We start from the raw sequence: 27,089 nt of genomic DNA on the forward strand, positions 1-27,089 counted from the left end.
TCCGTGCCAGGCCTGGGCCCACCTGTCTGTCACCTTAGAGCTCAGGCTCAGCCATGTAAGGAAGCCCACGGTCCCCACGTTTGCCAGAGAGGACCTAGGACCTGGGTCTACAAGTCTCTGAAGGAAGAAGTTTCTTCTTCATGTGCCACCCTACTGGCCTTCCTGTGGGCCACGCCACGGAGAAGATGTGCCCTTCTTAGGAGGCACCGGGGTGCCCATTAGTGTCCCTCACCCCCCAGCAGCGCCCAGCATGGAGCCGGCCGAGAGCAGCAGCTCTGCTCTGGGTCTCTGAGCGAACTGGAAAGGGGGGCCCGCCTGTGGCCACAGAGCACGGCCCGGGGAGGGCAGAACCTGGTGCCGAAGGCTCGAAGTGGCCAGTGGGCCCCAGGGCACATGCACCTCAGGCCTGCTCCAGGCTTTCTGGCCTGGTGTCCCCAGGAACAGGCCCACAGGAACCGGGGACCCAGACTCAAACACGGCAAACTCCTCCCCCCAACAAAAACCAGGGGTGGGGGTGCCCAGGCAGAAAGGTGTGGGGTATCATCTCAGCCCCTTGGCCACCTCACGCCCCTGCTCACCTGGGTGTGAGCAGTCAACTCCAGACTGAGCTGCAGCTCCTCACCGGGGCCCAGTGTGCCACGTCTGGGGGAGACTTTTGCTCTGCAGAAGCTTGCTTGGTGCCCCAGGAGCTGGCAGACACCAAGGGGGACTCTTGTCACGTGCTGGACTCCCAGCAGGACCAGGGGGGCTGGGCGCTCACTGGTGGGGATAAACCACGGGCCCCTTCTCCTCTCCTTCCCCACCCCGATGGACCTCACATCTGTCAAGGGTTGCCTGGGCTATATAAGCTGCTCTGGGAGGCCCAGATGATGGGGAGCAGAGGGCGGCTGCCTCTGATGCACAGGGATGTGGCCCCCTCTGCCACGGTGTGCGGAGCAGGCTCCCAGCAGCTCCATGGACAGTGCCTCAGCTGGGCTGCCAGCAGCCGTGCGGACCAGTCACGGGCCGGGAAGTCCAGCTGTGCGCACCCGAGGCTCCTTCTCAGACAGGGACCTGCAATGCCCTGGAGGCAGGCCAAGGAAAAGCCAGACAGATGTGTAGCTCCTTCGAGGGGCCCAGCCTTTCTGGGCACTGTGGGAAAGGGCCAGGTTGTGGCAGGGAAGCTGAGCATCTGTTCTGGGGACACCTGAGGGGCAACACCCCCCCCACCTGGGCCGCTGGTGCCGAGGGCAGGCCCGCTCACCTTGCCCCAGTGGAACCTCGCGGGCAGGAGCGTGCCGTTGATGAGCGTGACGGGTGCCGTGGCGGGCACCCCCTTGTAGAGGCTGCCGACCTCTACGTGGCTGCTCTGAAGGTACACGTAGGGCTCCTGGACCTCGGCGTACACAGGGAGGTAGCTGGGGCGCGAGGAGAGAGAAGGCACGGTGACCAGAAGACATAAAACCGTCCCTATTTGCAGACGACGTGGCCGTCTATGTAAAAAGTCCCAAGGAACCTATTTTTTAAAAATGTCCTAGAAGTAACGAGGCAGCCAAGCGAGGTGTGAAATCAGCATACACTTCTGCATGTTAACAGTGGACATGTGGAAACAGAAATCAGAAATACAACGCCAGGGATCATTGCTCCCCAAATGGAAATGCTTAGGTGTAAACCTAACTAAACACGTGCAGGACTTGTGTGCTGACAACGAAAAGACACTGACGAAAGACCCTGAAGGCGACTTAATAAACAGGGGGGTGGGGGCAGGGTCCCACGCCGAGTTCACGGACTGGAGGGGTCACTGCAGGACAAGTACCAATTCTCCCCAACTTGGTCCACAGGTTTTGCATAATTCTTGTCAAACTCCCAGCAACGATTTGTGGATACGAACAAGCTGATGATTGCATTGGTTTGGAAAGACGAAAGACACAGAATGACTGACACAACTTTTTAAAAGCAGGTTAAAGCAGGGCGTCGCTGCACTGAGTGTTGAGACTCGCTCGCTACCTGTCTGCAGTCAGCAGGACAGCGCGCTGGCGGGGGAGGGGCGCGAGCCCAGGCCAGTGGGAACCTACAGAAAACCTGGAAACAGACCCGTACAAATACGTCAGGGTTTCTTTTTGTACGATGAGTGGAGGATAACGCAAGAGTATCCATAAAGATTTAAAACAAGCATTTAAACGTTTTCATAATGAAATACAAAATACGTGCAGAGATGCCTATAAAACACACAGTGTAAATGCGTTCAGTTCAGTGAATGACAGTGAAAAGAACACCTGTGCTCCACCGCTACTCAACTGGTTCCAGAACATGTCCACCAGCCAGCTTAAGAAAATGAATCACGCCCTGGCTGGCGTAGCTCAGTGGATTGAGCGTGGGCTGCGAACCAAAGCATCGCAGGTTCGATTCCCAGTCAGGGCACATGCCTGGGTTGCAGGCCATGGCCCCCAGCAACCGCACATTGATGTTTCTCTCTCTCTCTCTCTTTCTCCCTCCCTTCCCTCTCTAAAAATAAATAAATAAAATCTTAAAAATAAAAAAGAAAACGAATCACAGGCTTCAAAATAATTTGGGAGGGGGCGGGGAGGAGCGGATGAGGGTGTGGACCACACAGCACTTGTGGTGATTTGATAATGACTGAAGGTAGGTGCTGGGTACGTGAGGCTGATTTTTTATACAATTGTGCTTTTTTAAATCCTCATCCAGGGATGTGTTTGTTGATTTTAGAGAGAGGAGAAGGGAGAGAGAAACATCTATGTGAGAGAGAAACATTGGTCAGTTGACTCCTATGCGCATTTGCCTGGAATGGGGATCGAACCTGCAACCTTTCCGTGTACGGGCCAATGCTCCATTAGCTGAGCCGCCCGGCCAGGGCCAATTCTATTTTCATACATTTTAAGACATTTCTGGAAGGAAGGAAGGGAGGGAGGGAGGCCACATCACTAACGACCTGTGAAGCCTTCAGTGTGCAGTAGCAGCATTTGCTCATTGGAACGCGCCACGACTGTTTGCGTCTGTCCCCCTGTCGAGTGCCGATTGTCTCCGGTTTGTCACTACTGCGAACAGCCCGGCTTTGGGGACTCCCACACGAGCACACGGCTGCCGCTGCACGTGGGTAGCGTCCTCCGGGAGTTAATCTAGAAGGGCTCGTGCTGGGTCACCAGGTGTGGGGGTATGTGCAGAGTTTACCTTCTATCTTCTGTTAATTTCCAAATTTTATAGGATAAACATGTGTTAACACCTTCCCATTCTGAAACGCCTGCAGAGAAACACTTAATCACATGTAACGTATACAAATACACCGGGAACAGGCAGAGCGCGCGCGGGGAGGGCTCCCCCGTCCGCTCACCTCCAGGGCCCGTTCGCCACCTCCAGCACCAGCACGGTCTGCAGACACTGGCACTGCCGCGCCTCCAGGGTGACGTCCACTCTGCACTGCCCCAGCGGGTACACCTGGCCGCTGGAGGGCTCCAGGTTGAAAGGAGACACCTGATTGGGAGCCAACCCAGAAGGTTGAGGAGTGTGGACCCTCGGAACTGCAGGCCTTGGGGCTGGCCGGCCCTGCCCAGCGAGTTCCACCCCCAGGCTGCCCCCAGCTCTTCGGAGAGCCCTGTGGGATCCGGAGCACCGCGGGGAAAGCGTCTGGGGAGTCAGAAGACAGAAGCTGAGTCTCCAAGGGGGAGGTCCCCACGCCCTGGCCAAGACACGGGAGACAACACGCTGGGGGCGGGGTGGGGACCACGCGGTGGCTCTGAGGGGCCTGCCCAGCTGCACTGAGCAGGTGTGGGTCAACACCCTGATGGCTGTAAGTGAGGAAAGCCGCCAAGTCACCGAACTGGGGGAGAAATGAAACCTTCGTGTGGCTGCCACCTCCCCGGCTCAGACAAAGGGGGAGCAGGAGGGAAGAGGGTTAGGAACATGAGTCTACCTGGGAAGGGCCCTTTATCCCCCTTTTTCTGTCCTTGAGTGACTGAGAGGCCCCCCAAGGGGCCACACTGGCTAGTGGGGTGTCACTGAACATTGAAAGATCACACCCAGGAGGGAGGTTTGTCCTTTTCAGGCTCTTCCTTCCATGAGGCCCAGACAGTGAGTACAAGGTGCCCGCCTGGAGGGCAGCCTGCTCACCCCACGTGGGTCTGGCCTGCACAGTCCCTTCCCCCACTTCCCTCTCAGGTGGCCATGCTGTGCTGTCTGGGCCCTGCGCTCCTCTGCTTCTGATGCTTCACTCTCTGGCACTGGTGGAAGGTGTGGGCTGGCCATCACTACCAGCTGCTGAGGCCTAACTCGTAGAACAAGTGCCCTGTGGGCCCTGGCTGGAGTTTGGGGCCTGAGCTCCATAGGTAAGGAAGGAGCCCTCTGCTTCTAGGGCCTTTGCTCCTCGCACGCACCTCCCTGCCTCGGAGCCCCAGGGGTGCGGCTGTGCCTCGGGGGCTGGGTTTCTGGGTCTCCTGACCTGAGCCCATCAAACCAACCCCAAATCTCAACACTACTTTTAAGAGCTCAAACGAACAAAATGCAGAGAACTGTAGAGACAGGATTCCTACAAGCCTCGGTTACTTAATACACCATACACTGACCATTATTTCCATTCTAAAATGCAGTTACCCTTCTCAGTGGGAGAAAAACACAGACCGGGAATTAGAGAGCCAGGGCCCCCTAGGATTCCACCACCCGTCAGCGGTGTGGCCCTGCCCCTCCCTGTCCCTCTGTCAAGTCAGGGGGTCGGCTGTGGTCCGTTAGTTCCCAGCTGTGCCTGCTGAAACCCCAGCGATTCTGCAGAAGTGGGGAGAGGAAGGATGGGGTGGGGGCTGCCTAACAAGCGGGTCTCTGGGTAGCCGGAGAAGTCATGCTTTACTCGAGCTCTGGGGCTTCTGTGTAAGGCTTCATTAGAGGAAAGGGTTCCTGTCCCGCGGACTGACACCGGCCCGCCCCCAACCCCAGGCTTCTGTGGTTTCCAGTCCAAGCAGGGAGACCAACGAGCCTGGGGGTGAGGGCGGGGGGCAAGTGCTAACTCCGAGCCCGTGTAACAGGGCACTTGGCAATGGACTTGTGATTCGACGCAAATGTCACAGCTTCCCAGTTTCCGAGTGCCTGTCCAGAGAGGGAGGGCCGTCAGGCTTTGGCGTGGAGAGAAGCCCTGGAGAAGGGGACGTGTGGCAGCAGACACGATGCACGTGAGGCTGACTTTCCCCGGCTTCTGAACGGGGAAGGGAGAGTGCGCGGCGTCCTGACCCTGAGGGCTAGTGGACACTCAAGAGGCAGCCCTCGGGAGGAAGCAGTCCGAGGGAGGCACCTTTACCAAACGCACCTGGCCAGAGGCTCACAGGTGCAGCGACAGACTCAGGAAGCCCCCAGGGTTCCAAGGCCACCAAGTGCGAGGAGTGGGGGTGGCTAGTCGGTGATTGACAGCTATGGGCTGCTGGTGAGTAACTGATGCGCGGTGACTTGGTCTTCTTCTGGATTGCACGGCACATATTCAGATGTGACGCCACGATTTAAATGTGTGGATGATAGTACATAGTCACTTTTGGTGTTTTCTTATTTTATAGTAAAAAAAAAAGATGATATTTGAGTGGAAATGAATCTTGGGTTTTCTTTTCGGAGCCCTTCCGTTTGGGCTAGAGCGCAGGCCCAAGCGCCACCTGGTGGCAGGCACGCACACTGCAGGCACAATCCCCAAGGAAGCTCCACAGGAAACTTGGGGTGAGGCCGCCCAGCCTGTCCCTCCCTGGAGGCCTCGGAAGCTTCCTGCACAGCCTGGCTACCTGTTTTCTTCCTGACTCAGGCCGCTCTGACAGAGGGAGAAACCCATGACCTGTTTCTGCACTAAACAGTGGGGGAAGTAACAGGAAAATCCAGTTTGGGGTTAAGTTCTGCTGTGAAAAGGCTCCAGCGGCCTCAGTGATGGGGAGAACTGGGGACAGGGTCAGGCACATGTCACCAGGCAGGCTTTTCTCTCCCAGCCCCAAGCCTCTGAAGGCCCCAGCAGCAGAGTCCCGGTGCAGGCCCGACGCGGGTACACCGGCCCCCGGGGGGTGGGGGGCCCGTGGGAGCCGGTGGTGCCCACTTACAGCCTCCTGCCTTTCCTCCAGGCAGACGGGGCTCTCCCTCAGGCACCACATGGCGGGGAGCGGGCTGGTGTTCTGGATCTGGATGGAGTTTGTGGCTTTCTGCCCCAGGCGCAGCAAACCGAACTGAAGGGCTGAGACGTCAATGACGAGGGTGGGCCCCTGAGACAGCAGAGGGCCTGGTCACCGGGCCACCGGGATGTGATCCCCAGGCCCTACCCCTGCCACCTGCCGGGCCCACCCGGTGGCACCTTAAATGTCGCTTCAATGTGCAGCACCACTGGCCAGGGCGAGTCTCTGATGTCACACAGCAGGTCCTGGCTAGTTGGGCCGGGGACGCCCCCGGTAAGCTTCAACTCAAAATCCTCGACTTCGCTGGACTCTGGGAGGGAGGGGAGAGAGGTGGAGGAGAGAAGCAGGGGAAGGCTCCGTCTGCGGCTGGGCCTGGACGTGTGGGCTGCGCTGACTTCTCGTCCACGTGTGCCAGGCTGCAGCCGGAGCTGATCACGGGACACCACGAACCCCTGCCCAGGCCCCCCGCCCTGAGGTGTCCTGTCCCAGCCAGCTCCGGGTGGGTCATGACCCCTGCCGCCGTCCCCCGGTACCTATGGTGCCGGAGCAGGGCTCCACTTCAATGATGTGGCACTCGCTGATCTTCTCCCACGTGTATCTGATGCAGGACGTGCTGTTGTTCCACATCTGAAAGACACGCCCGAAGGTCAAATCTGCGCCTGCGGAAGGACCCACAGAAGGTCCTCTCGACACCCTCCCGGCCAACTCCTGGCCATCCGACGGCACCAACGCCACACTGCAGGGCTGTGGGCGCTGGAGCCGGCCGCAGGCCCATGCTCGCGGCACCGGGCGCCTCAGCCCTGTCACTCGGAGGGAGTGGGGCTGCTGACAAAATGACAGGCACGCCCAGCCCAGCCTCTGTGCGAACCCAGTTGGTTCAGGGGCCCTGGGACTCATCCTCCGTGAGACGGCCACCATCCACCCCTCCAGCCACGTTCTCCTTACACCTGCGCCCGAGTTCAGCACCATCTCCGCCAGCCACCAGCCGGGGCTGAGGCGAGACAGTGAGCGACCCACCTTGAAGTCTTTCTTCACACTGACGCCAATGTAGTTCTCCCCGGGGATGATGAGGGCATACGGTTCCAAGAGAACCTGGAAAGGTTCTCCTGAGCCTTTCACCTCGATTTCCAGGACGATCACATCATCCACGGTGTTGGGGAAGTTTCCCAGGTCTAAGCTGAACAGAGACCCACTGTGAGCCAGGAGCCGACGCAGCCCGGAACCTGGCCCTGCCTGGCCCTCGCTTTTGCCCCATGTCTTTGGTCTCGTGGGAAGAAAACGCTCCCCCGCCCACAGTGCCCCAGCCCCCTGAAATCAGACGCGTCAGTCCAAACCCTGGAACAGCAGTGAACGCTTGTGGCCGTGACAGCAACTCAACCTAAGCCTGAGATGGGGCTGCCTCCCCTGCTGCCTCTGGGACCGCAGTATAGCACCCAGTCTGGGGTCGCTACAGGACGCTGACGGCAGGCCCACCCTGACGGCGGCTTCGGGAGGAGTGAGTGGCAATGCCTACCACAGGGCAAAACCTTCCCTCATCTTCACCACCAAGGGGCCACTGGCCCAGTGGCCAGCGACCCGGTGGCCTGGGGGTAAGCAATGAGCCCAGGGCACAGCTCCAGGGTTCCAGGGTGGCCTGAGCTCTCACAGTGGGTCCAGCAGGCTCTGTTCCCCACATGCTGAGCCCCCCACCAGGTCTGTGCATCAGTGCCTCCTCCACCCCTGTCCAATGCCTTCCCTCAAATCCTCACGGGGAAGGCAGCCCCCCCACCCCTTGCCCAGGGTCCAGTCCCTGCTCACCTCGTGGGCTCGGGGACTCCCTCTAGCACCAGCTGGAGCACACTGTGAAAGTCCTTCAGCTGTAAGACAAACACATCGCCCCGAGAGCAAACTGCATTCCAGCCAGGCTGCCCCGAGAAAGGCCCGGCAAGTGCAGCTTCCCCGCCACGTCTCCCTACCACCTAGGGACGGGGCGGTGGGGGGGGGGGGAGGCTGCCAGGACCGGGTGGCGTGCCTCCCTCAGCTGGGCCTGGGGACAGGAAGGTGAGGCTCTCCTGACCCCAACGTGGCCCTCAAGGTGTCACAGGCGCCACACCCTCCCGGGACAGGCAGTGAGGCGGCTGGATGCGGGGTGAGAGGCAGACCTCTTAGCTCGCCAGCCGGGCCCCTTCGCCCCCAGCTCTCACGCCTTCTCACCCCGGGAGCTGTGAACCTTGCCCTTGGGAGCCCGCGCCTCACTCTCTCTGGGGGCCGCTGTGGCCAGACAAGGACGGGAACGTCCTTGATGCAGCAGAACTATGGAAGCACCCAGAGCTGTGGGATGGAGCAGTGGGTCTGGCTGCAGACGAGGAGTGGGAGGGATGGGGACCAGGCCAGACTCTTGTCTCCATCCTGACACCAGCACCTCCTCCCACCCCGCCCCAGCTAAGTGTCAGCCTCGCTGGATGCTGGGCATCTGGTCACACCCAGTGGTGGCTTTGGTGGCACTGAATATCATGCCCCAAGGGTGAAAGTGTCGTGACCCAATCCTGCGTGGCTCCCGAGATGGCACCATCTTCACCTTGTGAGGAGAAAAGCTCAGGATGAACTTGTGGTCCGCGTGGGGGTTGAGCAAGCCCCTCTCGGGTGTGACGGAGAAGGCGGTCCCCTTGTCGGGGTGGTACTGGATGCTGTCCATGCTGTAGGTCTCTCCGGGCATTAGGGACTTCAGGTTGGGCTTCACGATCTGCCAGTGGAAGGCCAGCTCCACGTGCCTGTGAGGGCGACATTGACCGAGGATCCAAGGTCATGCCCCAGTTCTGTGAGGACCAGGTCTTCCGGTCCCCTGCCTTGTCGGGCCCTGTTCTGGGAGGGACCAGGAAAGGACCCAAAGGCAGGAAGTGGCCGGGGCCAGCCTTCAGGCCCTTCCCATGGAGAAGCCCGGGAAAGGGACATCACATGGGTCAGGGAGTCCCAGCTGGAGACCACCTAAGAGAACCCTAATGCTCCCCACCCATAACAGCTGGAGGCTAGGGCCACGGTGACTCAGGAGGAACGGTGAATACAGGGGTGACGCTCCAACCCTTACACTGCAAGGCCCTGGGCACCCCGGGCCTCAGGCAAGCGTTCTGCAGTGCCTCCTGCCACACGAGAGTTGCCACGTCGCCCCCCTCCCCGCCCGCCACCTCTCTGGCTATGGTCTCCCAGGGCCTCTCTGGCCAGAAAGATGGGTGCCCACTGGCTAGCAGTGGTGATGACTCTGTGGCGGGGGGGGCGGGGGGCAGGTCTCCAGGTGTGCTGCTGACGGCAGCTCTCAGTGGGGAGGATAGCGGCCAAGTGTGGCTCCTTGGCCGGGTGACAGAAGCCTGCGTGAGGCCTGGGGTCACCGGCCTGGCCTGGCTGGGGGGCTCATGAGGTCTGTCCTGGTGTCAGGGCGGCGCTCCAAGGACGATCAGGGAGTAAATGGCAGTGAGGGCTGAACCCACAGGCCAGTCTGTCTAACCTTGGGACGGGGCTGGCTTCCCCGCGTGGGCGGGACAGGAGCTCCCGGGAACACTGTTCCTGGCTGGGGGTGGTCTGGGATGGCCCAGAGCAGCTCTGTCCCTGGGGCGAGGGGAGCATCACGGCCACTGGGTACACGTGCGGTTTGTGAGTACCGACAATGTGGCTGGTGCCACTGAGGAAGTGAATTCCAAATTTCATTTGAATTGGTTTCCATTGAAATAGCCACGTGTGGCCAGTGGCTACCGTGGTGGACAGTGCAAATCTGGATCCTTGCATCCTGTGCCCAGGCTCCTCCCGGCCCTTGGAAGGGGCCCGCCGCCTCACTGGGAACGTGGCCGGGTGAGGAAGGAGAAGGGCCGTGTGTCGGGGCCCGCTGCGTGGGGGCCACTCACGTAGCATTCCGAATGGTCAGCTGTTTCCTCGCGGTGGACTGGAGGTTTTCAGGCGCAAAGCGTATGAAGTACTGGGCTGTTAGGTCTGTGAGCTCCCCAGGCTCCGGCTGACTCTTCTCACCAGAAACATAGACCAAATCCAAAGCAATCAGCTGCCCAACTCCTGACCAAAGAGGGGAATGAGGTGTCAGTAGGGCTGAGATCAGGGCTCTCTGGCCAAGGGCTATGGCGGACATCACGCTACCACCCACATACAACTTGCTCAGGATCCCTGGAATTGCACCCAAGAGGAGAACTGGGGGTCGGTGACACAGAGAGCCATGTCCCCACATCTTCTCCCCGAAGGAGGTGATTCTGATACCCCAGCTCATAGTGGGCACTCACTAATCCTTGCTGAAACTGGATGGATGGATGGATGGATGGATGGAAGAAAGAGAGGGCAGAAGGAAGGAACAAGGAACAATCTTGAGGAAATTCAGCAGGGAGCCCCTCTAACCCTACAGAAACCGAGAAGTGTGTCTGGTTGTTTACATGAGAGACGCTGGCAATCTCCCAAAAGGAGATCAAGGTGAGTTTCAGAGTAAAACGGTGAAACATTTCACTCCAGGTTTCCAGCTGTCTCTCACAGAAAGGCTCCTTGGGACTGGCGTGGGTCTCCAAGACCAGAGCGAGAGGCCCCGACCGAGACCCTGGCACACAGAGGCTGCAGCCTCTCCCCAAAGTGCCCCGGGAGGCCAGTGCCAGGGCAGCAGCTGCCCGAGCCCAGTGCCCCACGCCTCCCCAGCCCCGGGCACACGCGCAAGCCTACCTGAGGTCACCAGCTCCTTTATCTGGCAGTTGTCACAGGTGATGACGAAGGTCTGCTCCGCCTCTCCCAGGCTCGTCGGGAGAAACAAGACCTGGGGGACAGAAGCCCGCCCTGTCACCAGCCCGTTCGGGGGCTCCCGCCACCCCGCTTCCAGGCTCCTCTTCTCAGACACGCACCCTGCCTTTGCCCTCCGCTTTCCGCTCCCCTCCCCGGCGGCTCCCCACCTTCTGTCTCAGGCCTGGGGTCTCAGCCGCCGCCCCACCCCCGAGAAGTGCAGGGAGCGTGTCGAGAGGATATGCAGAGAAAGTCCACAGAGACCAGCACACAAAGGACAGATGACACGTTCAACGTTCACTCATAACAGAAGAAATGGATGTGGAAGCCACCCAGAAGAACAGGTTTTCACTCCTTATGGTAGCGAAGAGTCTGCAGAAAGCTCCCAGAGATGCAACGAGATGACGTTTTGATTTTCTTAAAAGAGTCTGGAGGGGTGGGGCGGGGACCGGATGGAAGAGACGGGGGCGTGTAGAGGCCGTCGGGCTGGCCCAGAGCTCGTGGAGGCCACGGCCGAGAAAGCAGTGCACACGGTACCATTACACTCTTCTGGTCTCGTAGCACGGACGTAACCGTCAGGATGAACGAGACCGTTCAGACTGCACTGTGCCACGGAGGCATGGGCGGGAAAACGTCTTAGACTGAAGACGGGCCCCGGGCACCAGCGTCCTGTGGACAGCCAGGTTGAAACTCGTGGGGTGAATGCTTTGCTCCTGTCCCCTTTGGTACGGAATAGGCAACCTTTCTGTCTCTATTATCTTTCTTTATTTTTCTGTTCAAAATGTACAGAGGCTAAAAAGTATAATTAAAATTAGCTTAAAAAAACCTCTTCTATTCTTGTATATGTTCAAAAATGTCCAAGATGACAGTTAAAAAGAAGGGAGACGGCACATGGTCCTGGCAAAGTGAGTGTGAGGCGGCAGGCAGCTCCACGTGCTGGTTTGTTTGTTTGTTGGTTTGTTTGTATGTTTGTTTCAAAAAGAGGGAGAGAAACATCAGTGTGTGGCTGCCTCACAAGTGGCCCCACTTAGGGACCCGGCCCCCAACCCAGGCCTGTGCCCTGACTGGGAATCGAACCAGCGACCCTTTGGTTTGCAGCCCGTGCTCCATCCACTGAGCCACAGCAGCCAGGCCCCACGTGCTGTTGTTGGAAGTATAACTGCTGTGATCCATACGGGGTGGGGTGGGGGGTGTGCAGTGACTGGGGACACGTGTCACAGTTGGGCGCAGAGACCCTGAGTCCGCACTTCCACTTCAAGCACCATGTCCTGCAGACAGATTCATACTTGTACAGACTGATGTTATGTCAAGGTCATTTGCAAAAACAGCCAGAGATCAGAAAAAAATCTTCACGGCCACCAGCAGGGAACTGGTGGACTAAATGACGGGTCATTCACACAGTGGAATACTATGCAGCTGTAAAAAATAGGAGAGTGATTTCTGAGCTACATCATTAAGTAGAAAACACACAGTACAGAGCAGAGGCTGGAACGGGCAGCTCTCTGTTTGCAGGGAAAACGGAAACAGGAAGGCAAACACACGTGCATTTGCTTATTGCAGCATTGCGTGTCTCTGGAAGGGCACCCGGAAACCTGGTATGGTCGTGGCCGCTGGGTGGCTGCGGAAATGGGGTGATAAGGCGCATTTCACTCTTTATCTATTTACACCTTTGATTTTTTAACATGAATTTACTTCTTCTTTGGAAATATGAATGAATTTTAAAATTAAAACAACAACAACAACAACAACAACAAACCACCAGTAAACAACACACATACAGAATGCACCAGGGGAAAAACCTCCCCTCCCCGGACTTCCTCACTGGCCCCCACAGGCTCCTGCTGCTGCTCCCCCCTTCCTTGGGGATCACAGGGAGATGGGATGAGGGGGACATCCTGGCCTGGTCAGAGGGGAGCGGTCCCCGTTCCTTGAGACCACAAGGCTCTGACAAGGCCTGGGCGATGCCAGGAGGACCCAACCTGCCCGTCAGCTGCAGACAGGACAGATGAAGCCCTACCATGCCCTTGAGTTGGCCCTGTCCTCACCCCAAGAGCCAGGTTCCCCTGGGGGACCCAGGTCAGCACAGATAGGAACGAGCCGGCACGGCCCCGGCTCCAGAACGAGACCCCACCTGGCCTGGGAACCTGGAGGGCAGCTGACAAAGGAAGCCGGCCCTGCACCAGGGCAGAGGAGCCTGGGGCAGCGGTCCTCAAACTCTGCTGCCCAAGAGAACCACCTGGAGAGCTTTAAAAGTCCTGTGCCCGGGCCACACCCCAGACCAAGGAACCAAGAATCCCGGGGCAGGGGCCCAGGCTCGGTGCGTTCGCAGGTTTCTCCGGGGGTTGCCAAGGACAGCCAAGGACAGCCGAGTCTGAGAACCTGCAGCTCTTGGCTCTCACTGCCCAAGGACGCGGTGCCGGCAACCCCCGCCCCAGAAGCCAGACAGCTTTTCCTCCTGGACCTCGGTGGGAGGCCACACATGGGGGCGGGGGATGCCCCACAGCCAGCCTCGGAGCAGCACAGAATCAGACTCCCGGGGAGCCAGGGAGGGTGACGGGGCCAGGAAGACATCACCATTTCTCAAAGGCTCTTCTGGGGGCCAAGGAGCAGGCGTGACGGGCTGAGGGGACCACTGAGAAGGGCGGTTCAGAATGGAGAAGCCCGCAGACAGTGGGGTCAGACTCAGAGCTCCTGCGAGGTTCGGGGTTCGGAGGAAGGCGAGCCCCGGGGACTCCGTAACTGAGTATTAAACAGGAGAGAGAGACTGGGGCGGGGGAGGGGAGTCCAAGAGAGACTGAAGAACCGAGGGGTGATCCTGCAGGCAGCTTAAGTGCTGGTGAATGACTCCCAGGCTGACAGTGTGGACAAGCAATGCTCAGGAATCACGGTGGAGACACCAGGGCTTTCTGCACTTGCTTTGGGAGAGAGGCGGTAGGACAGTCGAATGACGTCACCGCACATTACGCAGGAACATGCGCCCGCAGAGAAACCACTAAGGCTGGGACCTGGGACGGAAGTGGACACGTGGGTCACGAGGACACAGGAGCAGTGAAGTCATGGGAGCGGTTGAGGAAAGAGAGAGCCGTGGCCAGTCCCCGCGATAGAGGAAACGTACACCCGAGTCTAAGTACCCACCTCCACCAGCACGGCCTGCCCCGGAGCCAGCTCAAACACCGACGGCGTGATCCCGAAGGGAGGTTGCTCCACAAAGCCCGTGCTTGCGACAGCCTTAAACAGAAGCGGCAGATTACACAACAGTGTGGAAGGAAACAGAAAACCCAGCGCTCAGATTATACATGTTTCTCCTCCCAACGTCCGTTTTGCAATGTGAAGGACCTTAAGAAGCCTCCTGTCCCCCGTGAATGAAGAAACTAAGGCTCATTCATTCAGTAAGCATCACTCAACCTTCCCTAGGCACCGAGATGAGGTTCTGAGGGTCGGAGGAAGGCGCAGAATATCCCTGAAGAGCTGACTGCTGAAGGGAGGTACAAGGTCTCACGGACCAGGGTTTCAGACCCAAAGTGGGAGGTGCCAGAGAAGACCTCAGGCAGGAGGTCAGTTCCCGGCCCTCAGTCCGCTCCCTCCTGCAGCACTTTGCTGGCAGGCGCCCGCCTCCACCCCTGATCCGCCTGTGTCTATATGCTCCTGCGTCACGAGGGCAGCTGCCACCTGGTCAGCACAGCTGCAGCCCAGGTGCCCACACAGGAAGCCATGTCGCATGCCAGGGACACAAACCCATGCCTACCGGAGCCTGGCAGGCAAGAGAAATGAGGGCAACGTGTCTGTTGGAACACGGGGTCCTGTGGTTCTGCCACTCGTTTTCCGGAGACACGGACGCAGAGAACTAGCCTAACTGCCAGGGAGGCCTTGGCGGGAGCCGGACGCTGAGCGGTCCGGGTGCCGGCAGCCATGGGGGCAGGTGCGGCTGGGCAGCTGGAGAGAAGGTACACGTGTCCCGCTTCCCACGCCAGCCCACGGAGCCGCCGTGGGTCCTGGCCCCAGGCCGCACATCTTCCGAGTTGTCCAGAGACGCGGGAAGTGCAGACTTGGACGTGAAACCTCCCGGGGGTTTGTCAATGTCGGCTCAAACACAGTGATTTTCCAGCACCGCGCCCACTAATGTGCCCCCAGAATTCAGCCACAGAGCTGCCCATCTGCGGCCTCAGATACACTCAGACATTCGCTGCCACGACGACCGGCTGAGTGAACAGACGTGGTGACAGTGAGCCTGGCCTTGGAGGAGGAAGGTGGGGACACGACCTGCCCGGGGTCGCGCACGTGTTCATAGCAAACCCAGAGCTGCCGCGCCGCTCTCCCTCCAGCCCGACTCTCACCCGGGTGCAGCAGCTGGATAGAGAGGTCACAGAACTTTGTTTTCTGTGTGTTTCCAGTCCCAGGGGCACCCTGGCGAGTCCCCACCAGGGGCTGTTTTTTTTGGTGGGTCTGCTCTTTCTCCAGGCGACGGCCACCTGGGGTCACTCACCCTGAAGCTGGGCGGCGGCCAGCTCTCCTTAGGCATGACGCAGAACTTGCTGGTGCTGAAGCCCACGTTTCTGCAGAAGAACCTGCTCGCCTTCATTCCCCCCACGAGGCAGTAACCGCAGTCCAACACCGGCGGCACTGCAGCCACAGGGAGAGACGCACGGGCATGGCGCGTCACTGAGAATGGGCTCCGCTGTCACTGTTCTCCCGAGGTCCAGCCAGAGTCCCCTGCAGAGACCCCTGCCCAGCATCCCGATAGCAGAGGACGAATGGGGACGTGCCCTGTCTCCTGCCCCCAACTCCTGGCCTGAGCAGCAGGACAAGGCACCCACAGTGCACTGGGGCTTCAGGCAGGGCCACTGGGCATGGCCCTGGGGGCTGTGGTCACAGTCCCTACTTCCAGCCTGTGCCCAGCCGAAGAGGCTTATAAGGGAGGGGGCCCAGCCAAAGTCAGCTTCCCCAAAGAAGCCCCCTGCCACAGCCTCACAGGCAACACCCCCTGAAGGCTCCAGCCCCCCGCCCTGCCTCCGTGTGACACAGGCCCACACGGGGGTGTCCAGGAGCCAGCGACGCCTGTGCTGGGCGAGCTGGGCTGCTGGCCTCCTCTCCGCTGTGGTCATTCAGTCAGCCTCCACCCGCAAGTAGGACAATCGGGGCCTGATACTGGAAGACTGTGTAGCCGTTGCTGGCGGGTCCCTGCTGGGGAACCCAGAAGCCCCTGCCAAGCTGCGTGCTGCCGCCAAGGGCCCAGGAAGCCGTTAGCGCTTACAGGGACTCGCCAACCCTAAGGGCATCCCTGAGGGGGCGGGGGGCAGGGTGTGCACTCACGCGTCAGCACCGGGGGCGGCCTCCGGGCCTGTAGCGGGATCAGGAGCCTGTGGGAGGACTGGGTCTCCACCAAAATAAAGTCATCAAAATCCCCAAGGCAGTCGGGAAAAAACTGGACCATGTACTGGCAGGTCATTCCGGGAGCCACCATTCCACCTTTTCCTGGGAACATTCCTGGGCGTGGCGAAAGTGACCGATGAGGAGCTGGGGACCAGCCAGCCACCAGGGCCTGGGCTCCAGTGCCACAGACGTCAACCAGGGGGCATGGGCGGGCCACCCCCACAGCTGGGGCTGGCTTTGGGAGCCCATGCCTCTGGGCCCAGGACCTGCCGATGGCAGAGCCACCAGGGTATGCCGGGGGAACAGGCTGCCAGGGCAGGGGCTGCATGTAAAGACACCAGGGTCGGGGGAGGGATACTGTCCATCTGGAATGGTTAGGTGACGCCATGCCTGCCCCTACGGCTTAGCACTGATTCTGTGGGCAACAGAGAGCCATTTCAGATTCCTGAGCTGGGGTGACATGCTCAGCTGCTCTTGAGAAAAACACTGTGACGTGGGACGCCACTGTAATAGTTTGCGTGACCGTGTGAAGGGTGAGGAGATGGCAGAACCAGAGCCTGGAGGGAGGCGGCCCCAGAGAGGAGCTGCAGACGCAGAGACCTCACTGGAGGGAGGAGCAGGCAGGCCTCTGGCAGAGGGCGGGGCCCGCAGGAACTGCGGAGGGCCGCAGGGGCACAGGCGGCGGGGTGGGGGTGGGGGGGTCATCTGAGGGCCAGGCAGGCCAGGAGCCAGGAGCAGGCCCCATGTGCAACGTCCAGGCAGACCAGACGAGGGCCAATGTGGAGCTCACCCAATCCCAGAGAGAAGTAGGGCGTGGAGGGCGGGAGGACACGCAGGTAGCGGCTGGTGGCGGTGGTGTTCTGCAGGGCGATGACCATCTGTCAAAGGCAAACGTGAGCTCTCTGAGACGGCAATGCGGACAGACGGATGACACGTGGTCTGGGACTGACCAAACAATACGGGGAGGGTGGGAGTGTACATGAAACAAGCCTGGCCACGTGCTGGGAGCTGGGGAGCTGGGGTGCTGGGGAGCTGAGCAACAGGCACACGGGGACTCACTAGACTAGTCTCCCTACTTTTGTCGAAAAAAAAGAAATGCAAGGTGAACAGGGAGGCAGAAATAGTCTGACCTATCTTTGCCCTGCTTCAGGTAACAGACACCATTTATAAGACACCTGCCACGTGCCTGCTCAGCCTCGTCATAACCGGGAAAGGTGGGAACTATCGAGAGGTAGTTCTTGGAATTCAAGTTCAACGAGACTCCTAAGCTGGTAAGTAACAGGGATGGGGTTGGAGCCCAGGACACCTGGCTCCAAAGTCCTGCTCCCCCCGCCTCTTTCCTGCTCTCTTCTTCCCCACGTGTCCCTTTGGGCCACTTCTTCCCACAGGCCCAGGCGAGGGGCGTTATGGGCACCTCTATGCCAGGGTTGTGATTGGGCCTCTCTCCTTCACTCAACCCGCCCAGCCCCACCAAGCTCTGCCTTCCCTTCGCCCTCACTCAGGTTGGGAGACCCCTCAGGGCAAGGCCTGGAGCTCACACACGGCCCATCCCACTCCCACGGGCCCCCAGCTCAGAGCCTCACACGGATGAGGAGCTCAATGCATGGGCCCATCTTTGCTTCTGCTTTGTGAGCGATTACCCTGGAAAGAACGCATGCGTTGTAACACGCCAGGAGCCGTGTTCCATCACCCGGCTCAGGAAATAAAACGGCAAAAGCACCAATGAAGCCCTATCCCAGCCCCCACCCCCCACCGGGTGGTGACAGCCACATAAATTTGAACTATGTCTTCATAATTTTATTCATAGGTATGTACTCCTAAATTGACATTTAAGTCCTTTTGGGCAGCACAACATGTTGCACTCATCTGTCGGTGGAGCAGCCCAAGTGTGGAGAGACCCCGACTGTGGTTTTAACTTTCATTCTGCTACTGATGACGATGAGCATCTTTTTGTACATTTATTTGCCATTTGGCTTTCTTCTTGTGTGAGTTGTCGGTTCATATCCTTTTACCAGTTTGCCATCTGTATACTCGATCTTTTTCTTATTAATTTGTAGGAGTTCATATGTTCTGAGTACTAATTCTTTGTAAGGTACATGTTATAAACATCTCCAAGTTTAGAGCTGGTGTTATCTTTTGCTGTCCAGACCTACCAGGGACTCTCTTCAATGTCGCCCCAGAAGTCAGCCTGTCCTAGAAGCCTCCGGGCCACCTCCGACTAGGCTGGTTGCCTGCTGTTCAGTATGACCCGTAGCAGCTTTAAAACTCATCCACAAGCTCTTGGACACCCCTCCCCTTGAGAGGTGCCGTCTATCCACCCTCCTCTGGAATCCAGGCCGACCTGACTCACGTGTAACCTTTAACAAGCAGAGATAACCTACTTCCACGTGACCTCTGAGGTCAGGTTGTAATAACTGATGCCCCCCCTCCATCACGCTTGCTGGGGTCCTCACTTGGCCCTGACGCTCGCTTTCAGCTGCCGCGCAGTCGCAGTCTGATACCCTGAGGTCCCCGTTCTGTGCGGACGCCGAGGCCACGTGGAAAAGCCGCATTGGTGCTCCAGTACACAGCTTCAGCTGCCTGCTGACAACCGGCATCGACTACTCTGTGAGTGCAAATGCCTCAGGAATTCTGGCCCCCAACTGTCAAGTCACCCCCACGGCGCTGGCTCTCTCACAGCCCCGGCTCTCCCACAGCCCCAGACACGGTGGAACGAGCCGTTCCCGAGGTGCCCCGCCTGGACCTCTGACCCCGAAGAAACCTGTATGCATGATACGACGGTGGTTTTCAATGGCTTAGCTTTTAATAAATTAACCCGTTAACTTCAATACGTTATTTGTAGATTCATTTGGATTTTCTGGGCCCACAATCATGTCAGTTGTCAATAGTTTTATTTTTGTAGATACCTTTTATTAGATTATGAACGTTTTATTCTATTCCTAGTTTGGCGAGAGTTTTTTAAAAATTAGAAACAGGTGTTGAATTTTGTCTGCATCTAGCGATAACTCAGTGACTTCTGTCCCTTATTGTGTTAATGTGGGGGAATTAAAATGATTGCTTTACAAATATTTAATTTGCACCACTATATCCAACCGGCTTGGCTGGGTTGTTCAGTACTTTATACAACTGAACTCAGTGTGCTAATGTTATGCTGAGAATTTCTGCAGTTATGTTCATGACTAAGGTTGGCCTTTCTTAACAGAATTCTTCTCAGGCTTTGGTACCAAGATTACACTTGTCTCATAAAACAAGTGTGATTGTGTTACCTTCCCCTCTGTTCTCTGGATGAGTCTGCAAGAGATTGTTGCGTTTCTTCCTCATCTGTCTGAAAAAATTCACCGAGAAAGTCCTCAGGGCCGGAAGTCTTATTTGCGGGAAGTTTTTTGTTTGTTTGTTTTTGTTGCCGTCGTTGCTTTAGACAGCTCTGCGGAGATGGGCTGCACACGGCGGCGCACAGTTCACCCCCTTGCAGTGTGTGACCCAGTGCCGAGCCGTGTATTCAGAGCTGTGCCGCCGTCGCCACAGCTTAATTTGAAAGCATTGTGGGAGAGTTTGAAATTCCAGATTCAGCACCATCCTAGGGGAATGTTCAGGTGTGTTATTTCTTCTTGTATCTAGTCTGTAAGTTGTTTTTCCTGGAAAGTTGTCTATTTTGTCTACGTTTTCAAGATTCTAGGCATAAAGTTGGTCATAAACCTCTTGTCATCTTTCTAACGTCAGTCGGATCTGTAACGATGTTTTCTTTTCCCAAGAGTAATAATTGGTAAAGCTCTGGTCAGTGTGACTCAGTTGGTTGGAACATCATCCTGCAACTGAAGGGTTGCAGGTTCGATTCCTGGTCAAGGCACGTAACTGGGTTGTGGGTTCAATCCCTGGTCCTGGCATCTATGATTCCCAGTCTGAATGTGTACAGGAGGTAACAGAGCAATGCTTCTCTCTCTCTCCCTTCCTCTCTCTCCAAAAGCAATGAAATAGTGTCCTCAGGTGAGGATTAAAAAATTATAATTGGTACGCTCTATTTTTTAATCAGTTTTGTCAGAGATTTATTAATTTTTAGTAATCTTTTTAAAGAACTAGTTTTTGTCTTTGCTGATCCTATACTATATTTGTTTTGCATAGCATTAAAATCTGTTCTTGTTATAAGTATGTCCATCTTTCCAGTTTCCTTGGATTTAATTTGCTATTCTTTGCTAATTGTTGAGATGTATAGCCAAATAACTGATTTTCAGACTATTTATTTTCTAATAATTAGTGAACGTAAGTCTATACATTTTCCTCTAAGCGTGGCTTTGGCTGCATCCTACAAGCTTTGATGCGCCATTTTTAAATGATCCTTATTTTGCATTTTTCTAAGTTCCATTATGACTTCTTTGACTGATGGATTTCGTAATGAATTGCTTAATTTCTAAATTTTTGTTACTGGTTTCTATATTCAGTCCACTGGATTCTAATTCTATGTGCTTTCAATCCTTTGAAATTTGTTGATAATTGTTTTATGAGTCAACATTAGACAATTTTGGTAAATGTTTCGTATACACTTTCCAAGAAAATGTGTATTGCAATTGCTGGGAACAGTACAGTGTTATATATAACTCAATTAGCAGTTTGTTAATTATATTGTTCAGCTCTTCCATATCCTTACTGATATTTTTGTTATCTACTTTTTAAGTTTTTGAAAAGGATGTTAAAATTTCCTACATGTTTGTTATTATATGTTTTTCTTCTAGTCTTGTACAATACTGCTTATATATTTTGAGGTTAAGTCATTAGCATATGTAGATTTTAAATAGTTTTATCTTTTAGATGGATTTTTTTAAACCTTTGATCACTATAAAATGCCCTTCCTTCCTTCCTTCCTTCCTTCCTTCCTTCCTATGCTTCCTGCCTTAAAGTCTACTTTCTCTGATAGTAGAAGAGCCACACCAGTTTGTTTTGGTTAAGGTTTGTCTAATATATCTTTTTCCATCCTTACATTTCCAATCTCATTATGTCCTTACTTTTAAAGTTATCTCATATAAGCAGTGTTTAGTTTTTGTTTTTCTACCCAGTCTGATGATCCTTCTTTGTTTAACTGGAGCACGTATCCATGTACATTTCACATAATTACTAAAAAACTTATGTTTAAATCTACTATCTGTATTTTTCTATTTGTACTACCAGTCATGTTCCTTTTTCTCTTTCTTACCTTCTGTTAATCAAATATTTCTCAAAAATTCCACTTCCCCCTCTATTAGCTTATTACTTTGATATTATTTCGCTACTTGAATAATGATTAGGCCAGAAATTAAAACAAGCATCCTTGAGTTATTAAAGTTTTCATATAAATTAGCACTTATACACACAGGATAATCCAAGGACTTCAGAACACTTTGAATTCCTTACCCCTCTCACTTCCAGATAGAGCTGTCATGCTCTTAATTCTACATATACTGTAAATAACATTATATTATAATAACTGCATTATTATATGGTAATTTGTCATGTTCATTTACATTTCTCTGCAGCTTCACCCTCACTGGTGCTTTCATTCCTTCTCGCATTTCTCTCCTTCCACGTGGAATCCTTTTCTTCTGACTGAGGAATTCCTTTGGTGCATTCCTTCTGATAATTAGTTATTATTGCCTGGTAATGACCAATCACATTTCATCTGAGAATGTCTTCATTTTATCTTGATTTTTGGAGCGCCTTTTCACTAGGTTTAGCATTCTGGATTGAAAGTTATTTTTTTCAGCACCTTAAAGCTTCCATTCCAATATTTTCTAGTTTCTGTCATTTGGTAGAAGGCGGTGGGTCTTTTTTCTCCAGATGAGTTCAGTTTTGTTGTTGGGTTTCCCCTTCCCTCTGATTTGGAGAACAATGTTACCATAATGTGCCTAGGTAGCTGTGGTGTTCTTCTGTTCCTCCTGGGGTGGCTGGCGCCCTACCCTGTGGCTTGACGTCTTTATTACTTTTGGATCGTCCTCATCTGTTACTTCTTTCAATGCTGCCTCCGTCCCATTCTCCCCCCTCTCTTTCTGGGACTGCAGTCACACGTTGGACCTGTATACCGTGTCCCACATTGGTTTAATGCTATCTCCCGGAGTTTTGCCATCTGTTTTTTTCCTTCACGCTTTAGTCTGGATCGTTTCTATGGACCTACGTGCCTGCAAGCCTTCCCTTCATCGGCGTCTAGTCTGCTGTGAAGCCCTTCTGTTGGGTTCATTGATTTCAGTTCTGGAATTTTCATTTTTTTGTCCATTCCTGTTCTTCGGGTTATCTGGTTACAATGTTGCCATAACTGGAAGTCTCCCCAGTATACGTGTATTTCTCATGCTTTATTTCGAGATGACGTGGACCAGAGTTGCAAAAGTGATCCAGAGCGCCCATGTACTCTTCGCCCAGCTTCCCTTTATGGTAACATCCGACACAACAACAGAACAATGATCAAGACTAAGAAATTAAGCTTGGTGCAGTACACTGACTACCCCACAGAATTCACGTGCACTTCTCCAGTTTGCCCACCAACATCCTTTTTCTGCTCTTCGAGCCAGTCCAGGATCCGAAATTGCATTTGGTGGTCGTGTCTTCGTGCTCTCCTCCAATCTGTGCCGGCTCCTCAGCTCTCCTTGTTTCCTAGTGTGTGGTTTTTACTCATGATTGGCTTGTGGTTGTGTGTTATCTGTAAGCACACCACAAAGGCCCCGTGCCCCTCTCAGTACGACACTTGGGGGTATATGAAACCGGTGTCTGATTAGTGGTGATGTTAACCTTAATCGCTGGGTCGTAGGGTATCTGCCAGGATGCTCCACTGTACTGTTACTATTTTTCCTTTGGAATTATTAACTATGTGGGGAGAGACTATACAATTATCTGTTTCTGCTTAAACTTTTACCTACTGATTTTAGCTTCTATCAGCATGTCCTGCGTGCAGATTACATTAGTGTGATGTTGAACGGTGACTGATTTCTCTCACTCTTTCTACATTGTAATTGGAATTCCTCCATAACGAAGAGTGGTCCGTTCTTTCCCATTTATTTGTTTTTTCAGATATTTGCTGGCATCAGTGCAGGTGCACGGAGGTTTATTGCATTCTTTGGTCTCTAACACCGCCGGGGGCTCCACGCCCTTTGACAGGTCCTCACCCCATCTCTGTCTCTGGATCCGTATTTATGTTTCCGACCACGATCTGGCATCGGACAGTTTATTCTGGAATTCTCCCTTGCCTTATTTGTAACTTGCTTCTGCAACAGTGAAAAACCTAATTCTTATTCACATGTATATTTTTTTATTTAAAAGGCTTTTTTTCAGTACCAACACAAGTTGATGAAGAAAAGAAAAGAAGAAGAAAAAATGATTTTCTGTGCACATGGGTGGCTTCTTCCAGCCACGTGCACTCAGATTTTACACAGTCGTGACATTATGTTGTACTTTGTTTAATTTTAACATTATTTGACATACGGGTTCCTATACATGTAACCATTCTGCAAGTTTAGCAACCTCCTAGAAGGGGTGTCCAAACTTTTGGTGTCTCTGGGCCACACTGGAAGAGCTGTCTTGGACCACACATTAAATACACTGTGATGCGTAATCACAAAAAAAATGTCATGATGTTTTGAGTAAATTTGCGGTTTTGTGTTGGGCCGCAATCATAGCCATCCTGGGCTGCATGTGGTTCGAGGTTGGACACTCCTGTAAGGAATATCTTACCAATACATTTATGAGCTGTTATTCACCACCTTATCAAAACCCCATGAGAAATCACACACACACACAGGCACACACACATTTATTTTAAAAAGTGAAACAGGGCACCTTTCATTTGCTGTCAATTTACCTTCCTTAGCAGGGGCAGGCAAGACTGAAAAGCAGGCCCATATCCAATTATCCATGAATTCAGGTGACACTTATTCACAGAGAGCCTATTCTCGGGAAAGGGTGACTTTCCCGAGAAGCGACCAGTAAGCAAGCCGAGAGGGATGCGCAGGGGACACTGAGGCACGGACAGAGGGTAGACTGTTCCTTGCAGCCTGTTCCCTCACCCAGAGGTGTCCGCAGCTGCCACTGTCAAGGCCAAGGCCTGCGTATGACCATCTTTCACACGGCCCTCTCCCCACCCCCACCTGGATTTAATTTATCTCCACATCCTCACCAACCCTTGTTTGTCGATGTACTGATGACGGCCTTTCTGACAGGCGTGACGTGATGTCTCGTTGTGGTTTTAATTTGTATTTCTCTGAGCAGTGACACTGCACATGTTTTCATCTGTCTGTTGGCCCTCTCTATATCGTCTTTAGAGGAGTGTCTACTCAGGTCCTCTGCCCAGCTTTTTTTTTTTTTTTTAATAGTAATGTGTATCCCTAGCTTTTTTTTTTTTAAAAGATTTTATTTATTTATTTTTAGAAAGGGAAGGGAGGGAGAAAGAGAGAGAGAAACATCAATGTGTGGTTGCTGGGGGTCATGGCCTACAACCCAGCCATGTACCCTGGCTGGGAATCGAACCTGCGACACTTTGGTTCGCAGCCCACGCTCAATCCACTGAGCTACGCCAGCCAGGGCTTCTCTGCCCATGTTTTAATTGGATTGTTTGGATTTGGGTGTTGAGTTGTATGAGCTCTTTATAAATTTTGGTACTAACCCCTTATCAGATGTTATCATTGGCAAACATATTCTCCCATTTAGTGGGGTTGTTGGCAGTTTTCTTTGCTGTGCAAAAACCGTTTAGTTTGATGTAATCCCATTTGTTTGTTATTTTTGTCCCGCTTGCCCCAGGAGACATGTCAGAAAAAGTACTGCTAAGAGAAATGTCAGAGAGCTTACTGCCTTTATTGTCTTTTTAAAAAATGTATTTATTTATTGTATCTTTCTTCCATTACTATTTATCCCCTACTGCCTTTATTTTCTTTTAGGATTTTTATGCTTTCCAGCATTACCTTTAAGCCTTCGATTCATTTTAAGTTTATTTTTATATATGGTATAAGGGGTTTAGTCTCATTTTTTTTTGTAGGTATCTGTCTAATTTTCCCAACACCATTTATTGAATAGACTGTCTTTACCTCATTATATGTCCTTGCATAAAGGAAAAAAATTTGAACATGAACTTAATCAAACCTCTACACCTAAACTAAAGTTTATGGAAAATGTAGAGTTTATGGAAAATATAGAGTTTATAAAGTTTATGGAAAAAATAAAATTTATGGACAAATACGGAGGCTAAAGACACAAGTTTAATGTCACTACAATAATGCAATTCGCCTAATCCAAGATCTAAGAAATTGCACTTTCTTTAACAAATAAATAAAAGGCATTTTTCAAAAGAAGGGGGTGTAGGAGGAATTATCAACTAAAGGAGAAATAAGAGATATTTTAATCAAATGTAATATTTGAATTCTGATTCAAAGTAACCAACTGTAAATTGACTTAAAAAAAAAAACCAAATAGATGAAAATCAGACATGAATGGCTATGAGTTGACATTAAGGAATCATCATTAATGTTGCTGGGTGTGACAATGGTTATTTCTTTAAAAGTTCTTAGCTGTTATAGAAATTGAAGTATTTTTTTAAAGATTTCATTTATTTCTTTTTAGAAAGAGGGAGGGAGGGAGAAAGAGAGGGAGAGAAACATCCATGTGCGAGAGAAACATCCATCATTTGCCTCTCGCATGCCCCCAACCTGGGACACGACCTGCAACCCAGACATGAGCCCTGACTGGGAATCGAACCAGTGACCTTTCAGTTTGTGGGATGAAGCCCAACCCACAGAGCCACACCAGTCAGGGCGAGATACTAAATATTAACTAAAGAATGGCATGATGTGTAGGCTTTTCCTTAGAACATTTCAATGTACGCATGTGTAACACACACACACACACACACACACACACACACACACGAGGAAACTGTCGGGTAACAGACGAAACCACGTTTGCAGACTGGAGTGATCTGCTGCAGCTGCGTGGTGGGCACACAGGGTCCATTATAGTCTCTTCTTAGTCTTGTGCATGCTTTTAGAGTGCTGTTATAAAGGCTTTTTTAAAAACTGGGAAGCGGATTGAGTAGGATATATTAAAAAGTAAGATTTCTACCTTATAGGCTGATCCAATCTCATAATTGGTGAAAAATACGACGGGCGGCTTGGCGAGGAACACTGGGGTGTCCACATAGCTGCGGAGGGCAGAGGGGGAGAGAGGCTGTTAGTTTGGTCCATGTGATGAAACTCAGTCATGTAAAATGACACACCCAAGCCCCCACAGGTCCTCACAACTCGTCATTTGCTGGGTTTTGTTGTTGTTCCAGCCGGCTACAAAATAAGTTCACAGCGTTATTGAATCTTTGTAGAGATATAGGTAGCTACAGATTTCATTTCCAGTGTGCACAAGAAACACTCTGGATGCCGACACTCCAAAATGTTAACTGCCTTTTTACCACAGGTGCTGCTTTTCTTTCTCTCTCTCTCTTTTTAATCCTCACCAAAGGACATTTTTTTTTTCATTGCTTTTTTGGAGAGAGACGGAAGGAGAGTGAGAGAAACATCCATGCCCGCGAGAAGCACCACTGCTTGCCTCTTGTACATGTGCCTACCAGGGACCGTAAGCGCCAGGACCAGGGATTGAGCTCGCCACCTGGGCACGTGCCTGACCAGGAATCGAACCCACAACCTTTCAGTTACAGGAGGATGCTGCAGCCAACTGAGCCACACCAGCCAGCTTTTCTTTGAAATAGTAGTCTTTTCTAATTTTTCTTAATAAAAAGATACTACTTGTCTAATAAAGAAAAGTTAATAGTTTTAAGCCTATTAAAATTATTAACCCATGAAGCAACTCATTTCTTTCTCTAGACCAATTATTGAAATATAGCTAAAGGCACTTTCTTAAAGAAAAATCACAACT

The 27,089-nt window shown here is 53.3% G+C and overlaps 1 protein-coding gene across 1 annotated transcript in view; it reads right to left on the reverse strand.

Moving 5' to 3' along the window:
* The window catches only part of DLEC1 (DLEC1 cilia and flagella associated protein), a 48,227-nt gene that overhangs the window by 12,068 nt on the left and 9,070 nt on the right, over positions 1-27,089 (reverse strand). The window contains exons 6-21 of the mRNA XM_045856796.1: positions 26,286-26,364; positions 17,014-17,101; positions 16,164-16,337; positions 15,337-15,473; positions 13,989-14,081; positions 10,800-10,890; positions 9,992-10,154; positions 8,677-8,869; positions 7,917-7,975; positions 7,137-7,296; positions 6,653-6,746; positions 6,299-6,429; positions 6,051-6,209; positions 3,329-3,468; positions 1,244-1,397; positions 579-689 (exon numbers count right to left, since the gene is read on the reverse strand). Of these exons, the coding sequence (XP_045712752.1) occupies positions 579-689; positions 1,244-1,397; positions 3,329-3,468; positions 6,051-6,209; positions 6,299-6,429; positions 6,653-6,746; positions 7,137-7,296; positions 7,917-7,975; positions 8,677-8,869; positions 9,992-10,154; positions 10,800-10,890; positions 13,989-14,081; positions 15,337-15,473; positions 16,164-16,337; positions 17,014-17,101; positions 26,286-26,364 (2,026 nt within the window). The remainder of the gene's footprint in view (positions 1-578; positions 690-1,243; positions 1,398-3,328; positions 3,469-6,050; positions 6,210-6,298; positions 6,430-6,652; positions 6,747-7,136; positions 7,297-7,916; positions 7,976-8,676; positions 8,870-9,991; positions 10,155-10,799; positions 10,891-13,988; positions 14,082-15,336; positions 15,474-16,163; positions 16,338-17,013; positions 17,102-26,285; positions 26,365-27,089) is intronic.

Source organism: Phyllostomus hastatus, unplaced genomic scaffold (genome assembly GCF_019186645.2).
Source record: "Phyllostomus hastatus isolate PE091 unplaced genomic scaffold, TTU_PhHast_1.1 phas_scaffold_129, whole genome shotgun sequence".
NCBI lineage: Eukaryota > Metazoa > Chordata > Mammalia > Chiroptera > Phyllostomidae > Phyllostomus > Phyllostomus hastatus.